The sequence below is a fragment of the Psammomys obesus genome, unplaced genomic scaffold, assembly GCF_907164565.1.
Source record: "Psammomys obesus unplaced genomic scaffold, mPsaObe1.curated_primary_1811, whole genome shotgun sequence".
Lineage (NCBI taxonomy): Eukaryota > Metazoa > Chordata > Mammalia > Rodentia > Muridae > Psammomys > Psammomys obesus.
The window spans coordinates 10,064,681-10,081,768 of record NW_026591918.1 but is presented as its reverse complement, the minus strand read 5'-3'; the positions used below and the strand labels follow the sequence as shown (position 1 = coordinate 10,081,768).

The 17,088-nt window shown below is 43.5% G+C and overlaps 1 protein-coding gene across 5 annotated transcripts in view; it reads right to left on the bottom strand.

Moving 5' to 3' along the window:
• Positions 1-14,310, bottom strand: part of Ercc6 (ERCC excision repair 6, chromatin remodeling factor) — a 74,924-nt gene extending 60,614 nt beyond the window's left edge. For 3 of the 5 annotated variants that reach the window (XR_008720715.1, XM_055612268.1, XM_055612272.1), the window contains exons 1-4: positions 14,238-14,300; positions 9,352-9,769; positions 7,438-7,558; positions 5,098-5,209 (exon numbers count right to left, since the gene is read on the bottom strand). Coding sequence is in view for 4 of the 5 variants with exons in the window: in XM_055612268.1 (XP_055468243.1) it covers positions 5,098-5,209; positions 7,438-7,558; positions 9,352-9,755 (637 nt within the window). In the remaining variant the exon portion in view is untranslated. Of the gene's footprint in view, positions 1-5,097; positions 5,210-7,437; positions 7,559-9,351; positions 9,770-13,517; positions 13,567-14,237 lie in introns of all 5 variants that reach the window. The other 2 variants (XM_055612270.1, XM_055612269.1) reach the window with 2 other exon arrangements.
• Between the last annotated feature and the right edge of the window lie 2,778 nt (positions 14,311-17,088).

Here is a 17,088-nt window from a genome sequence, read left to right as displayed (position 1 = left end):
CAGAACCCTAGACAACCATTCTTAAAAAGGATGACCTTTGCACCTGTGACAGCACAGAACCGACAACTACGAGAAGTGACACAAGCCAGGCATACAAATACAAGTACTGTATGCTCTCACTGTGTGCGGGCTCCAGGGGAGCTGATCTTCACAGAACTCAGGGTAGAATGGTAACTAGCAAGGCTGAGAAGAACCTCAGGGAGGAAAGACTAGGCTGATCCACGGACTAAGTCCCAGATGAATAGAAGCGGGAAGTCTGTGGTGCCATTCCACAGTAGGAGTGCAAAGAGCATATATGTTTCAATAGCTGGAATAATGGTCTTAGATGTTTTTAACTATTAAAAAAAATGATAACTATTTGAAAAGACAAATGTTTAACCTAATTTACACACTACATAATATATACACATTGAAATATCACATGACATCCCATAAACTAAATGTTTACCTTTCTATACATTAGTTCTTTTGTCTAACTTTGAATTTGAATAAAAATGTATCACATGATAGTCATCCGCACTATGCAAAGGCAGCTTATCGATACATTACTGGTTACAGACAAACTTAGCTGTGTCTTATTATCAGTTAAGAAGTAGGCACGAGAAGTGATCCCCGCATTCCATGTCATTGCTTTGCCCACCACTCAGACGGACCTTAGTTCATCTAAGGATCAGCATGCCCATCTAAGAAAGACACAAAGTACTAGCTTTGCACACAAAGTGCTAGAGAGTCACCACCACTCACTTCTATCACAATGTCTAACCTTTCAACACTGCCACAAGACACCGTCATCTAGTTGGCTGTACTCATAGCTATCCGGGGATACATGTGGCCCACAGGACACAGGTAGGTTCACTTCAGAAATGTGAAAACTGAATTCCACAGCTGTAATACCTGAGTGCTCAGTAGGCAGATGTGACCGATGGTCAGCACACTGAATAACAAACAGAGAGTTCTTCCTGATGCAAAAAGGGCTACCAGACAGCTGGGAAGATGGCTTGCTGTGAAAACATGAGGACCTAAGTTTAAATCATCTTCAGTATCCAAGTAAAGCCAGGCATGGTCACAGTGGTGAAACCCCACCATTAGGGGAAGAGGAAACAGACCCTGCAGGTTTGCTAGCTAGCCAGACTAGCCGAAACAGCAAGCCCCCGGTTCAGTAAGAAATCCTTTTCCAAGAAATAAGGTCTAAAGAAATGACAAAGGAAAATTCTTGATAGCTCTTGCTGGTTTCCACATGAGCACATGCACACCCATGCATACACACACACACACACACACACGCGCGCGCGCGCGCGCCCCTGTTGAATGACACCATGCTAGACATGTGATGTCGATAATAAGAAAAGATGAACTAAACATGAAAACATGCCAACTATAGTCACCCAGAAACACCCCTCTCCCTAACCGAAGCGACCTTCAGAAAAATACTTTATCCTGTAGTCAGGAGACAAAGGACACACCAGGCTGACGCCATCACAGCCAGCTCTTCACTAACCCTGTACTGATAAAATGTACCTCAGAGTCCACAAATGGTACGTTCTGTGAAAATTCAGGAGAAGAATCTATGGTGATGTATCAGCATCCAGATCGAGTAATAGAAATTACTAGTATTCCCGGAACACCCTCCATGCACCTCCACAGCCTCCAGCCTCCCCAGATACTGACAGGCTGACTCTAAGGATGCCTCGTGCCTGGCTCGGTGTTTCCTGTCTGCCTGTATGCCTGGCATGTGAGATCCACACTGATTTGTTAAAGTGAGTTGAAATTTATTGAATGTTAATAATTTTATCCTGTGATTCAGCCATTTTCTCTTTCCACTATTGATGTAGTTTCGGTGGTTTCTGGGTTTGGGCTACTAGGCATTAGAACGAGGCTGCCATGAATACGCTAATATACATCCTTTGGTAATAGCGTGCATCTGATTCTTGAGTATGTTAACACTTTTCAGCCATGAAGAGATTTGCAAAGTGGCACTAGCTTAAGTTTCAATAGTGTTTAAAAGTTCTTGCCATTCCATGATTTTGCTGATTCTCAGTAAAAACAGAAGACCTTTCAGAACCACAAATCTTATGGACAACTGGGTTTTGTGTACAAAATCTCATTCTTAGTCTCTGCCTTATCCTTTTTCTAGGTTTTTAAAAACGCATTAGAAATTCAAGTCCTTCGCATGTGCCACAAGTATCCACCTGCTCTGCAGCCTCCCTTCTCCCAGTCTGAACCTTGACAGGCGGAGGCTCTCAGAATTATTGGCTGTTACTGGAGTCCATTTAACAAACTCTTTTCTTCCATGTGCACATTTTTTTGGTCTTGCTCCAGTCTTTGCCTCCCCTGCCTCCCAGGATCATATAACGTTTTCCCTGGGTTATGTTCTCAAAGGTTTTTATAATTAATATCAGATCTATGATCTTCTTGCAATATATATTTGTACACAATGTAATGGTTCAAGACTCCTCTTCCCACTAATATGAAATTTCATATAATTCAGATTAGTAGTATTGATCAAAAGACTGTTCAGCATAGTACTGCTGGCTTTCTTTAATCATCATCAAGTGACTCTACATAAGTGGCCTGTTTCCTGAGTCTTCGATTCGTCCACCAGCCTGTCTGCATATCCTCATGCCAACACCACGCTGGCTTAATCACTACAGTTTTATGTTACATCTTGGCATTCTGTTCTTTTCTTGGGTAAGGAGTGGTAAGACAAGGCCTTACTCTGTTGGCTAGGCTGGCCTCAAATTCAGAGCAATCCTCCTGATTCAGTCTCCCAAGAGCTGGGATTGCAGATTTTAGCATCAGCTGGTTAATGATCTCGAACTTCAGCCTACATGTCTTACACATGCCATTTGTCATCTTTAAAAGGCTCAAATTTGTATTGGGGTAGCAATGAAATTACAACGGGCTAAATGACATCTTTATAACACTGTATCACCATCCTCAACCACAATATATCTCCCTACTTACTTTGGGTTTTTTTGTTTGTTTGTTTGTTTGTTTTTGTCAATAATATTTTGCAGTTTTTTGATGTATAAAACATTGCTGAACTTTTTTTTTTAAGTAAGATTTATTTCTAGGTATTTGGATTACAAGTGGCACCTTTAATAACGTTTATATTTTATTTTTTCTGGCATATAAAAATGACTGATTTTTGTGTACTATGTACTCAATTCTATCTCTAAAAGTCATGAGGTAATTCTACATAAATTCTTTTAAATTTTCTATATAAACCATCACATGGCTGTGAATAATGATGGATGCTTCCCACCTTTACTCTTTGGGCCTCCTTTCTTCTACTCCCAAAAGACCGTGTGGCTAAACAGAGAAGGTGAGCACATGTTTCTGCTGCCCTGCAGATCACACCGGCAAAGCCAGACCTCATCGTGTCTGCAATCCCACCATGGACGCAAGGGCTGCTGACACAATCACCGTGTGGAAGCAGCAAAGCCACGTCCTCAGGAAAGCATGTGGGCAGTCCACTCCCCTGACACCTGCTACACAGCTCCAGGTGGGCTGAGGGGGGTCCACACCCCACGGTACAGAGCCAGCACCCCAAAGCCTGGCTACTCTGGCACTCAGCTCTATGGCCTCTGCAGACAGGGACAATGAGAGAACCCAGTCTCCAGTGATGGCTGGTGGTCAGATGGGGAAGGATCCTGGGAACCAAAAAAATCAGGAAAAAAGGGGGGGCTATGGTTTGTAAGAGATCAGATCCTAGGTGGCTGCAAAATCCATGGGAAATGGATAAAGTACTCAGAGAGAAAACAACATGAGCACTGAACAAGTCCTAAGCAGTATCAGTAAGATACTGCTGGATACGCTAACCCAAAATTACTACCCTGAACTGCGCAGAGGGCAGAAAAGAAACCAGGAGACAGGCTCTGACACTCTCTCAAGGCACAGGCTGTATCAGTTGCTATCAACAGGCTGGACTCGGCAGAGGTAGAAAGAGGCTTCAGGATTTGGGGAGGTATCTGTGAACTCTGCACTAAAGCATCAACAGAAGAGAAGAACAGCAGGCTTTTGACAATGGACAGAAATGGATCTCCTTTACCAGTGAGAAATCCAGTGCCCAGGTGGCAGGAAGCACCCATGACTGGACTAATGGATCAGATGACAATGAAGTTTAACAGCAAATCTAAAGCCAGGATGAGGACATACACCTAATGCAGAAAGACTACAATTTTGAGGCTAGCCTGGGCTATACAGTGAGATCTCGCTTTAAGACAGAGAGATAGGAGAGGATAGCACATTTATTTATTTATTTATTTATTTGTTTGTTTGTTTATTTATTTATTTATTTATTTACTTATTTATTTATTTATTTATTTATTTATTTATTTATTTATTTATGTCCGCTGTTAACATTCTTCATACCAATCCACTTGTCTATGTGAAAAAAAGTTCCAGGAGCTCGTAGAGACATTTGCTTGATCAGCCAAACTCTAAGAAGCTTTAATCTTTAATCTATATTTCAAGCAGGAACTAGCCAAGCAACCACCAATAGCATATAAATACAGACTTCTGGTATTGATATATTTTATATATTTTACTTCTGGTGTTGATATATTTTCCAAGAGATTTTCCAAAGCACATCCACCCTGAGGAGGACTTTAAATGAAATCCTGGCCGTGGTCTAACCTTAATGTCCTTCCTTAACAGAATGAAGACCCGCAACGCTCCTTTAAGGTAAGTGAGAACAATCCCACGGACACGGACTGACGAGGCTCGGCACCGCGAACAATCCTACAGACACTGACCGAAGAGGTTGGGAGTACAAAATGGACCCAATCTATGTTCATTCTCTTTATCAAATTACATGTATGCAAATGTCTAAATTTCCTATTTGTTAGCCTGATACTAAATGTGCATCAGTAACTACCAGAAAACCAGGTTAACGTTTTATTTCAGTCTCTAAAAAGCGTGTCACTTAAGAGCTCTGGTCCCTCAGAAGGATAAGATTTCCCCAGAGCCATTTGACACAAAGGCAAAGCAATGCATTATTCTCAAAACTCAGAAAAGGACTCACAAGACACACCCCCTGAATCCAGGCACCAGGTGCCAATGAAGAGCATGGCAAGCTGGCCCCAGCATCCTCACCTTCATCTTCTTCCTCCAGGCTGGCATGATCCAGTTCCACTTGGACCCCGGCCCCTCCAAGGATGGCCTGGAGACGTTTCTGCTTTGCAGTTATCTTCTTTAGCTGTTGTTCCTTGAATTGTAAACCCCAAATACAAGATACACAATACAGTGATTTACTGTTAAATATGAAAGATTGCACAATTTAAAACTTTAATCAAGACTAAACTAAGAATGAAATTGAAACTCCACGGTGGTTTCCTCTTTGAGCAGCTCCCACTTTGCTGCAGCACGCAGGCTTGAGCAGGCAGCCCTCACCCTTGGGCCTGAGCACTGAGGCCACATGCGCTGACTTGAGAGGTGGAAATGTTCTCTGCATTCCCTCTACCCACTCCAGTTACATCGCTAAATTCTGTTTCTGATCTTGGCAGCCAAGGCTACGGCAGGCAACAGGCTAGAGTGATGAGAAAATACAAAAATACAAAAGCTTCAACTGTTAGAGAGTCATTGATAGCTGGCTGTGAATGGCGTCCCTTGTAGTATTCTACACCATCAAAAACTTTGAAAGACACTGTTATGCCTTCTTCCCCATGTTATTGAGACTCCTTTTTGTCTCCCTTGACATGTACAGAACTCAGGTGTGTAGCCTTCCTACAGCCTCTCAACTAACCAGACCTCAAGGGCTTCCACTGTATTCATGGAGAAGAATTCTTGCCTAGTGCACACAAAGCCCTGGCCTTGCACTCCAGCATCAGAGTGAGGGACAAAGGGAAACAAAACTGCGTGCTAACATGACTGGCAATTAGTTGTTTTCTCGGTCTTCTCAGCAATCCTACTTAAAACACTTCCCCTCTGAAAATCTTAAACACTGAGGTCTAGCTAAAGAAAGATAGGGAAATGTAATCAGGTCATACCATGACCCTGCCACTTAAAGTTTGGTCTTCTCCACCCTTAAAATCCCAGCCCACAAGAAGCCTAATGTCCCTTTCTGTCTTATGAAGGTTCCATCCACACTAAACTACTGCCAGCTTGGACATCTAGGCTGCTACTATAGAAATGAAGAGCTGGGTGAGATAATGGGGTACTACGTGGAAAATAAAAGGAAGGCCACATGAACTGAGTCCACACACAGACCTTACTATTATAATAATGAGGCACAAGTATTCTACATGCTGCTGTGAATCAACTTCAAGCACAAAGATATCTGCTGGCATCAGAACTAAAACCATCAATGCTGATCATTGCTGATCATTCCTAGCTACTGGCATGAATTTTCACAAGGTGGTACACAAATCCCAAAACATATTTCAAACTTCAGAAAGCTGTATATAAATCCTACCCTTAAAAGCCACAGAAAAGCGACATCATAGGTAACAGTTCCTTCCTACCCGTGAGCGCTCTTCCTCTAAGGTCAGCCCCGTGTGGCTGTGCTGACTATACCCAACGCAGAGATGGGATGTGAGAGTGATGATGCTGTATCCACAGGAAACAAAGAGAACACACTGGGGTAAGCAAGACCTGAGCAGGATAGCTAAGTCCAGACAGAAAGACACTGAGCCAGAGGCCAGGTCCCAAGCAGAGGCTGAAATGGTAGAGTAAAATGGTACAGGGAAGACTATAATAGAGCACAGCAGTGAGGTAGCATACAAACCACACAAGAACTACACTCAAGGGGCTGGAGAGATGGCTTAGAGGTTAAGAGCACTGTCTGCTCTTCCAAAGGTCCTGAGTTCAATTCCCAGCAACCACATGGTGGCTCATAACCATCTATAATGAGATCTGGTACCCTCTTCTGTACATGTACCCAGACATTGTATACATGATAAATAAATAATTCTTTAAAAAAAAAAAAAAAAAAAAAAAAGAACTACACTCAAATACATATAGATGGATGGATGCATGCATGAATATACATGGATATATATCTGTGTATATGGGTTATTAAACATACTGTAGAGCAGAGCTGACAGATCACACATATAAAAGGCACCCCAAATTTTCTATTGTGGGATTAGAGAGCCAGCTCAGAGATTAAGAGCAATTACTACTCTTACAGATGTCCTGGGTTCAGTTCCTAGCATCCACGTGGTGGTTCACAACTACCTGTAACTCCAGTTACAAGAGAGCATGCCCTCTTCTGGCCTCTTCAGGCACCAGGCACACACACACACGGTGCACATACATAAATGCAGGCAAAACACGCATACACTTAAAAATAAATCCTTTTAAAAAGGTTTTTCTTTTATTATTATAGCATTGCTTCACCTAACATATGCACTCTCCAGAAGACTTCCTAAATTCTTAAATGGTCTTGAATTTTAACATTTTTAATGCAGTACTTAGTAGGTTACTTCGCATCACCTTGTTATACTTCTGTCGTTTCACAGAGTCCAGCTTCCTGTTGATATCTCTGTTGGTGGCAGCTTGAGGGCTAAGTTGCTCTATAATTTTATTGATTTGTCTTAGGGATGTTGTACATGACCTGAAAAATAAGAATGGTCTGTTTTTCTCCTTGGTAACATTTTCATAGCACTAAGCAGAGGAAAATGTTAAAACTGTGTCTATTTTACTTCTTAGGAGCTGAAACTAAACAAAACCAAAGCAGAATGCATTCTTGATAGCCACAAATAGATTAGAGGCATAAAATAAGTAACAGTGCTATTCTCTTCTCTGGATGGCTTAAATCAGCCCATGCCTGTTTGCAAATTGACTCATGTCTTCTTCAAGCATTTTTTTAGTGTCTACTTTACTCAAGACAGTGGGATAAGGACAGAACTCAGTCCATGTCTCCTTTTACACATGGAAAAACTGATACACATCACAGAAGCTCCCAAAGTTTGAAAAAGTCCTAAAAATGGTTAAATCATTTTCTTGACTGAATCACTTGTCTGTGAAAATATTTTCCTTTCACAGAACTAGAAATTCCTCTACTGTAACAGTAAACTTCATGGTACAAATAGAAAAGAACAAATGAAAATTAGTTGCTAGAAGGAGCAATTTTGTTAAAATAGTCAAAATAATACAAAACTGTTCCTTCTAACTTTTAAAAGAGAAAATCAATCTCATGATTTCCTGTTTGTATTCTTTGCAGATTTCAGGGTAACGGTGCAAGTTACTGGCTCTCTAAGGCAGTAAGTCCACAGCATTCTCCTCTGGCACCTCTATAGAAAGTGGATACAGCAGGAGTGGTGGCACACGCCTTTAAGCCCACCTCCCGGGAGGCAGAGGCGGGCAAATCTCTGTGAGTTCCACGACAGCCAAGGCTACACAGAGAAATCCTGTCTCAAAAAAACAAAAACAAAGAACAAAAAACAACAGCAAAAAAAAAAAAAAAAAGGTGGACACAGTTCCAAGATCAATCATAGAAGGTGGGCCACTGCATGGAACACGAAAGATTTCAAAACACTTAAGTAAAAGATGTGTTACTCAAGGGACAAAAACTGAATAATAATAATAATAATAATCACAATAATATTTCAATTAAAAAAAAACAATTGGAGACAAAAGTACCTATAGAAACCTAGACACAGCCCCTTGGGCTGGGTAGCACTTCCAGCTCTGTGCTCACTCGCCTGCCTCCTTCTCCAGCCATGCACTGGGGTTTCTTCCAGTCTGTATTCACTTACTTCTATGTCTGACCCTGCCTAGGCACTGCCCCGAGGATGAGTGAGGTGCACACATCACTACCTCCCCATCCTTGACCTCTCCCTCAGGCTGGCCTGCCACCTTTCCCAGAATACTCCACTCAGTAAAGTCCATGTCTCTCTCCTCTGCAACACAAACGAAGTTCCCACAAGACTTAATATTTATTTACAGCCAAAAACAAGACACAAAAAATTGAATGGCAGGGGATTTTTCATTATTTTTATACATTAAAGTCTGAAAGGCTGCCAAAAGAATAAACACCGTTTCGGAAAGAGCAAACACTATAGACATTATAGGAGAAAGAAAAAGGAGATGATGGGTGACAAGAGTTCCCTGTATCTCAAGTATGAAACTCCCAGAATTCACTGCTAAGAGCACTCTGCATGTGCTTTCAGAACAGCCTTTCTCTTCAAGACCCTAGGCAATGGCAGGCCTTCAGTAGCTGATCTGAGCCCCTACCTATAGGCAATGTTGTTCTGAAGGGAGGGACAGAAGCTCAAACGGCAAACTGAGGATTATCTTAACCAACTGTTTCCCAGGTGAGAGGTTCCATAAATCTCAGCTTTCTAAAATCTAAATTTTCCTGTCATATTTCAATGCAAACTCTGAAAAACTAAGGGCTACACTCACATGAGGTCATCCAGGACTGCCTGATACTCCTTCTCCGCATCAGCAATCTGGGCCACACGGCTGGCCTCATGCATTGCGCTGTCCACCTGCTGAAGCACTCCTTGCTCCAGGACGGCCTGGTCGTAGACATCCACACCCAGGCCCTGCAGTTCCAGGGCCTGCGCTCCCGGCTCCACTGCGGGGATCTGATGCCGATCAATGTGTAGCAAGGTTGGCCCTCGCCTTGTGGCTTCGGATGTGGATGGCCGGTACTCACAGGAAGCAGAGGAGAGGCACTCTCTAGCCTCCGATACCCCACCATTCTCCTGCCCAGCTGACAAGCCTTCGTTAGCACTGACATGCTGACTTGGTAGACAGTCTTGCTCCTGAGGTTGAGCTGTGTTGGAGATTTCCTCGTGGGGCATCCTCTACAAACTATCTAAAAAGAAAAGGAAAACATTGGTAACCCTTTTGAATCGATCATTACATTTCTTAAATATGTTAAATGCACGAATTTCTCAAAACAGCAATAACCTTCCAATTAAATAGGTTCAAGTTTCTAAATACTAACTTCTTTAAAGAGTACAAATGATAAGCACAAAAAGCTAACCAAAATACAGTAACAACAAAGGACAAACACATGGGCAGCTCCCTGAGAAAGGCCCGAGTAACAGCCACATTTCACCTGTTCTAAACAGGTAAAATGACCCAGCTGCTATCCTGCCAGTTAACATCTTCGCTGAGCCGTGGCACAAATGCTTTATGTTAGAGTAGCATGGCCAACTGTTCAGTACAGTATCAGTAATGTGAAAATTTCTGTAGTAACCACACTAGAGACTTCTAAGCTGAATACCCATGGAATAAATAGAGCACATCCGAAGCTCAAAGAGTAAGTTAGAAAAATCCTCAAAAGATAACTCCATTCCAGATGTGTTTACCAAATCTCTACCTTTAAGGCCCGGGATCTATATGGACAAAGTGCAGGAGAGATTGTATGGGTCAGAGGTGGTAAATGACTCCAGGGAAACTGTCTTCTAGACACAACAGGACCGACACACAAATGAACTCAGAGGATGACACATGTGCAAGACCAGAACAGGTTAAAACCAGATAAAATCCCAGATCTGAGAAGGGGAGTAGACATAAGCCCCGTCCCTAACCAAGAAGCTATCTGCAAACAACACCTGCTAGGAAAGGGAAAATCAGTTTCCTCCAATGAAGTGTTACTGGGAATATTAGCCCTATGTCCAGGAGTTTGTCTATTCTGATTCTTGCTTTCTGTTGTTTTCCTTGGTTTTATTTTTGAGAGAGAGAGAAAAACATGAAGTAGTGGGTAGGGAGGTGGGGATAATCTGGAAGAAGTTGAAAGAGGGAAAAAGTAATATCAAAATATACAGTATTTTTAAAACTTTAAAATAAATTTAAAAAAAACTCCATTTCAATAATTTCTCATCCATCAGGTCGGCAGGCACAACAGACACTAATATAAGCAAGAAAAATTCACTTCACATGCTGTTGGTAGGAATATAAATTAGTATAGCCCCTGTCAGAGACAAACACAGACTGCATACAGAACATCTGAAAAGACCTATTCTATATCTGTAACAGCTCAAGGAGGCTTCAGGAGCAGGGAAGGGGAAAATGATCTTTCACATCTTATCACATACTCAGGAACTTCCTGAAAGAGAACATACTATATTAGTGGTATAACACCAAAAAAATAAAAAAAAAATAAAAAAATAATAAAAAAAACCAGGTGACAGCTATGCTTTCTAGTTAGCTGTAGAAAGACTACTAAACTTTCTTTAGGCACTGAAACTTTATTTCTAATAAGTAACCATAAATAACCATAATAAATAACCACACACAACCCACTCATTTCTCATGGAATGAAATATCCCAGCAACACTAGGATATAAAAATGCCAACAACTGAGCAGCCTCTGCCTTTGGTGAGAAGCCAATCAGAGCATGTCAGTTGGTGGGAGTATGGTCAGGACACTACTTGAGCTCAGGGGAGGAAACCATGCACCAGCTCTAGGACCCAAGAGTACCAGAGATGAACTGGGATTTGAATACCTGGCCACAGGTTGATGGAAGGGACATTCAATCTGCTGAAAGGAAGTACAGTTTAGAGAGGAGTCCAAAATAAAAGGGTGGCCTAGGTGACTGAGTCACAGGGAATTCCATCACAGGAAAGACTCTCAGAAAGCACGAAGACAGGAAATTGAAATGGGGGCTTCTGAGTCAGTTGCAAATCACAGTACTGCTACACAGTGTGGTCCAAATGCAAATCCGAGTCCAAGGGGGAAGAGCTGGGCAGATGTGGACAAAGTTCAAAGGGCAAGCAGCTCCAGAGGTCCTGAAGCTCTGACAGGAGCCAAAGATCACCTGTCAAAAGAGGGTGATGGTAAAAAGAAAATATTCCTCCCCTAGGGGGCTTTCTGATTATCTTCAGAAAACAAGTCACCCTCCAACAGAAGGTGGAATTCTGGTTTAGAGCCTTGTACGAACTGGAATTCAAAATCCACTTACTCAGAGCTTAAAGAAATTTCTTTTCTCATCTTTCATGTACAAAGGGATTTATTTTTAAGTTAAAATGTCAAAGTCAAAGATAAATTTACAAATAAAATTTGAGGAAACTAATCATTTTAAGCAGGGGAAAGTAATGATTAAAAGAAATAAATGGGTTGATTACATAAGAAAAGCAGGATTCAGTCGATTGGGACACTGGCAGCTCACTGGGGATACCAGCAAAAGAAGTTTGCATGGTGGCAAACGCTGTAATCGAAGCACTTGAGAGGTTGAAGCAGGAGGACAGTGAGTTCCAGGCCAGCCTGAGCCACACAGCTATACCATTTGAAAACAAGCAACAAGAACAAAAGCAAGTGGGGAAGAACTGAATGAAAGAACCAGTGGAGTAACATACACAAAAACTAAACAGCAAATGAGGTCAGCAGGCAACAAGGCAAAGGAGGACACAGGGAGGCAACCTACCTCTTTAAGGACCTTGGCTACATAAGGAAGAAAAATAGGGTGATAAATAACCTGAGGTTTTGTTGGAAAGTAAAGAGAAAAAAAAAAAAAAAAATATATATATATATATATGGCAAGAAGAAAATATAATGTCATAAGGAAATGACAGAAAACTGTGCAGCAACCAGAGAAGGTGCAGAGTAGAGGTGAGCAGAAGACCCAGCACGGGTTATCTGCTTCTCACTGAAGAGTCCTGGTGTCCACAGATGCAAAACGAAGTTGAGGGGGACTACAGAGAGGATAAACTCCCTAAGAAGAAGCCTGGGCATTTCCTAAATCAGTCAAAGTTGAGAAGAGGGGGGTATCTGGGGCAAATGTCTGGATTGACAAAACTCCAGTACTGTACTGTACTGTACAGTTCCCTCCGCCTGAAATGTGCAGGCCTTGCAGGAATGTCATTCCTTACGATGGCCAGAGAAGTGGTAGCACAAAGGAATAAAAATTAAAGGGGCTAAGACGGGCAGTTGAAGTGACAGCTTGGAGTTCATGGTGGGTGGGCTTTTTATTTTATTTTTTTGATCAGAAAGGAAGTGGAAGAAGGTAAAAAGCCATTCAGCTTCTAGCTATAGTTGGAAGGGGGAGGAGAAGTAAATCTGAAGGCTTTGATCAAAGTTAAAATTTCAGAGGTGAAATAAATCACAAATTTTAACAAATTGTTACTGACTCAATTACAGCAGGCATTAGGCACACTCGTCCAGCTGTGCAGAGCTTAGATCCTTGGGAGGCCAGGAATTTTTAAAATAACAATGGTATGGATATATACAAGTGCAACCGTGGTGATGGCCATAAAAACAATATATAGAACTCCACAGTAAGAGAGACCTAAGTGACACTGTGAAGGTAGGTGGGAGGTGGAGGTGGCCTCTCTGACAAAGTAACATTCTAAAGGATAGACAGGATTTAATCAAGGTCAAAAGCAGGGTTACCATCTTGCAATGAGATAATGAAAAAAAAAAAAAAAAAAAAAAAGGCTAGAACACAGTGACAACTTATTTGTAACCAAGTTAAAGAACTGATTAGAGCCTTGCTCGCTGTGTAAACCTTACAGAACCGCTTTAGATACATCCAAGATTTACAAGGCTGGGAAAAACAGACTTGCGTCTTGGGGTTTCTGTAGCCAAGACTGAGCTGGATTAGGGTTTGGAGAGTTACCTGCACGGTTTTGAGAACAGGCAGCCAAGAAGGACCAAGTCACACAAGTCTGGGGAAAAACAAACAAACAAAAAACAACAACAAAAAAGAAAAGAAAAAAACCTGCTCTTAGACTTCATTTCACGAAATGGCTCTCAAAGGGTTTTACGCGGGATGATAACGGTGGGATCCGATAAATACCCAGTTTGGACACTGTATGGGTATAAAGGAATAGCGACGCAGGAGGTGGTCTAGTAAAAACAGTTATTAGGTAGTCAGGAAGAAAACGAGGAGAGCTTGGAAGAGGGCTACAGCAGTGAAGATGACTCCACAAGGGATGCCAGGTTACAGCCCTCAACATCTCAATTCTTCCCACTCAACTTTGCATCAGCGCGAAAGGCGCTGGGGGTGCCCTGCCCGTACCCTCCCTCTCAGGCACGCCATTATGGCAATCCAGACCCAACCGTGCCCCGCAGGCCCTGCACGCTGGCTCCCATTCACAAACCCAGAAGCAGACAGACCCCCGCCCGCCGCGCAGGGGAGAGCATGCGCCAGCGTCACTTCCGGCCTCGGGTTAGCTTGCCGGAAGACGCCCGGCCCCGCGGGTCGGAGAAACCACCGCTCGCTCCGACAGACCCTGCAGCAGGAGGCTAGACGCCAAGGCGCGGGGCCACGACGGCATAGCGAGCCGGAGACGCAGGCACCCACACCCGGCCTTCCGTCCGGCTGCCGGTCACTTACCCGGGACCATGCGGCCGCCCAAACGAAATCCCAGTCGCCTCAGCCGCTGCGGAACGCCGAGCCCTTAGAGCATGCGCCCTAAGTCTGTGATCAGCACCGCCCCTGAGGGCTGGCCAGGCCAATGGCGCATGCGCCTCGCCGCGCCGTTTGTTTGTAAGCAAGGGCGTGCCACGTGCGTTGGCCGAAAGGTGCAGCTCGCACGCGGCCTTTGTCCCCGGGCTAGGTTGGACTGTGTGGTCAGCTTGTAGCTCTTTGGGTGGCTTGGGTCACCCTCCGCAAACGTTCTCTCTCTCGTGAATTAGAAGATATTTTAATGCCAATGACTGACTTGCAGGTGCAGGTGCACGCATCGTTTGCTTTTGGCGTCCTCTTCGCCTTAGTCTTCTGGCACGTCTTTAAACCTAAGGGTAAAAAGCGCCCTTATCACCGCTCACCATCCCTACACCCATGCACGCACACCCGGGCAGGGCACCTCAGGGTATGCACCGTGGGCTGTGGATGTAGGTAGATGGCTTGATTGCGTTAAGTCGCTTAATGTTCGTTAACATCGAAGCCCTATAGTAGAATTCTCTACCCTACCAAGAATTCTAACTTGGAGAATATGGAGGTGTCCTCACAGAGGTGAGAATTTATAAAAAGAAAGCCGGGCCTCCTATGAGGTAGCTCTGTTAAGCTGGGAACGTCTCAACCCAGGAATGCCAACAAACAATGGAGAAGATGGAATTGTCAGGGTCCTCCGGACAAAGCCCTGTGTGAATGCACGGAACTGAGGGAGGGATGTTTGGGACTGGGTAGTTTCAGCAGTGGGAGGCTTTAGACTGCCTTTCTCAGCCACCCAAGGAAGTTCAAGACTAGCGAGTTTGTGGAGCAGAGATGAAAGACTATTAAAGACGTTTTAATAAGGGTTTAAATTCAGGGGTTAAGAAAAAAGGGGGGCTCCCTGGGAGAAACTAAGACACACCTTAGGGTATGGGTGTGGCTTCTTGAAGAGCCACGATTGTCTCAGCATTAACTATGTAAATACAACATCTCAGAAGATCGCTAAGAATTCTCTCCTCCTTTTTCTCCTTCTCTTAGTAAAATAAATTATGGGGTGACTCCAGAGATACCTTGGCTAGAATCTTAAAATCAAAGGCTGAGATGGCCAGGTGGCCGTCAAACCTTAGGACCTGATTTCTGTCTCCAGGACCCACGCGGTAAAAGGAGAGAACCGACGCCCACAACTTGTCCTCTGACCTCCAAAACGATCTTTGCCCCGGTTGTAATGCCTCCTGCCTAGAGGGATGGCATCACTTCCGTTGCTCAGCGGGATCCAATTCCACTTCTCCCTGACTTCTCTTGTCTGTCTTCCTTGTGTCTTTACCCAAGTGCCAGTCAAGGACTTTCTTTCCCTACTGCACCAGGTTGTTAACACAAATGGAACCGCTGACGCACTTGTTTCTCGCATAGGTCTGATGGAGGGGTAGCCTAACTGTGTCACCGGATAACCCCACCCAACATTAAAAGCCAGACCGGAGCTGGACACGGTGGTGCATGCCTTTAATTCCAGAACTTGGGAAGCAGAGGCAGATGGGATCTCCGAGTCCCAGGCCAGCCTGGGCTGCAGGGAGAATTCCAAGACAGTCAGGGCTACGTAGAGAACCCCTGTCTTGAAAAACTAAACGAGGCGGTAGTTTATGCTAAGAGGATGACTCCTGTGCACCGGTGAGTACTACAGACGCTGGCTGTGTAACCAGAATTCGACTTGTGCTACCTGTCGCTTACAAAAGCCAATGAGCAAGGCAGGAATTTAATCCTAAAGTTGTGCTTTATTCAGTGTTAGGTCCTTACCTGAAAGAGGCCGTGATTGGCATACCCTGCCTTCTACCTAGGGGCGGGGCTTCCCCTCTCCCAGAGGCCTTCACTAGATAATCCAGACATTTGCTTCCTCCCTTGCCCTTTTCTCTCTCTCTCTCTCTCTCTCTCTCTCTCTCTCTCTCTCTCCCCCACCCCCTCCCACGCTGCTCCTAATAAATCTGCATTTATATAATATAGCGTCATCTCGACATTAGCTCATTCCAATAATTTAACCAATCACAGAGAGCCTTGGCTAAAAGCCAAAAATATCCTTAGTCCTGTGAGTAGATTCATCCTTGTCAAAGACCAAAGATGGCGAAATTGTTTAAGCCAAAATATCTTTGGTCTGCCTAACCAGAAGTCAGGGATATAAGAAGGGAGGCCTGGGTTTTATTTGTTTTTCTTATTTCTCTTATCCTAAACCGGCACACACACACACACCCTTTCTGGACCCTCTATGCAAAAATATGACTGAAACTATAATCCAGACACCTATTCCTTAGGTAAACAACTTTGAAATTGGATCTCTGGGGTTTCACATTGAAAATGGGTTATAGCCTGATCCGCTCCAAAAACTAGAACATTACATAAATTGTCTTCTACCTTAAGAGTTAATCCAGTTGGGCCTGTGAATCATCTGGCCAAAAAGTACTCCTCAGGAAGTCTGATTCACCATGTAAGAAGATGGGTTGAATAATTATCCCTTTAATGAGATTACGTGCTTAGACTTCAAGGAAACCCTTCTCCTTCAGTCACTGGCAGACTTCTATCAATGTGGCCTGCACACTTCTTTGAGTTACTCAAGAAAAATTACACTTTTCATTTTTTCTTTTATCTTTTTCTTTTGGATACAAAAGCCTGGGCCTGCTTTCCCTGACACTCTGGGCTTTGTCATTCATTCTCTTAACCCATCCAAGCCATGTGGTAAATTGTGAATTTCCACTGCAAACGAAAGACTTTCTTCCTCTTCTCCACCTCCCTTCTCACAGCAGTGCCTGGGGTTACCAGCTCTCCT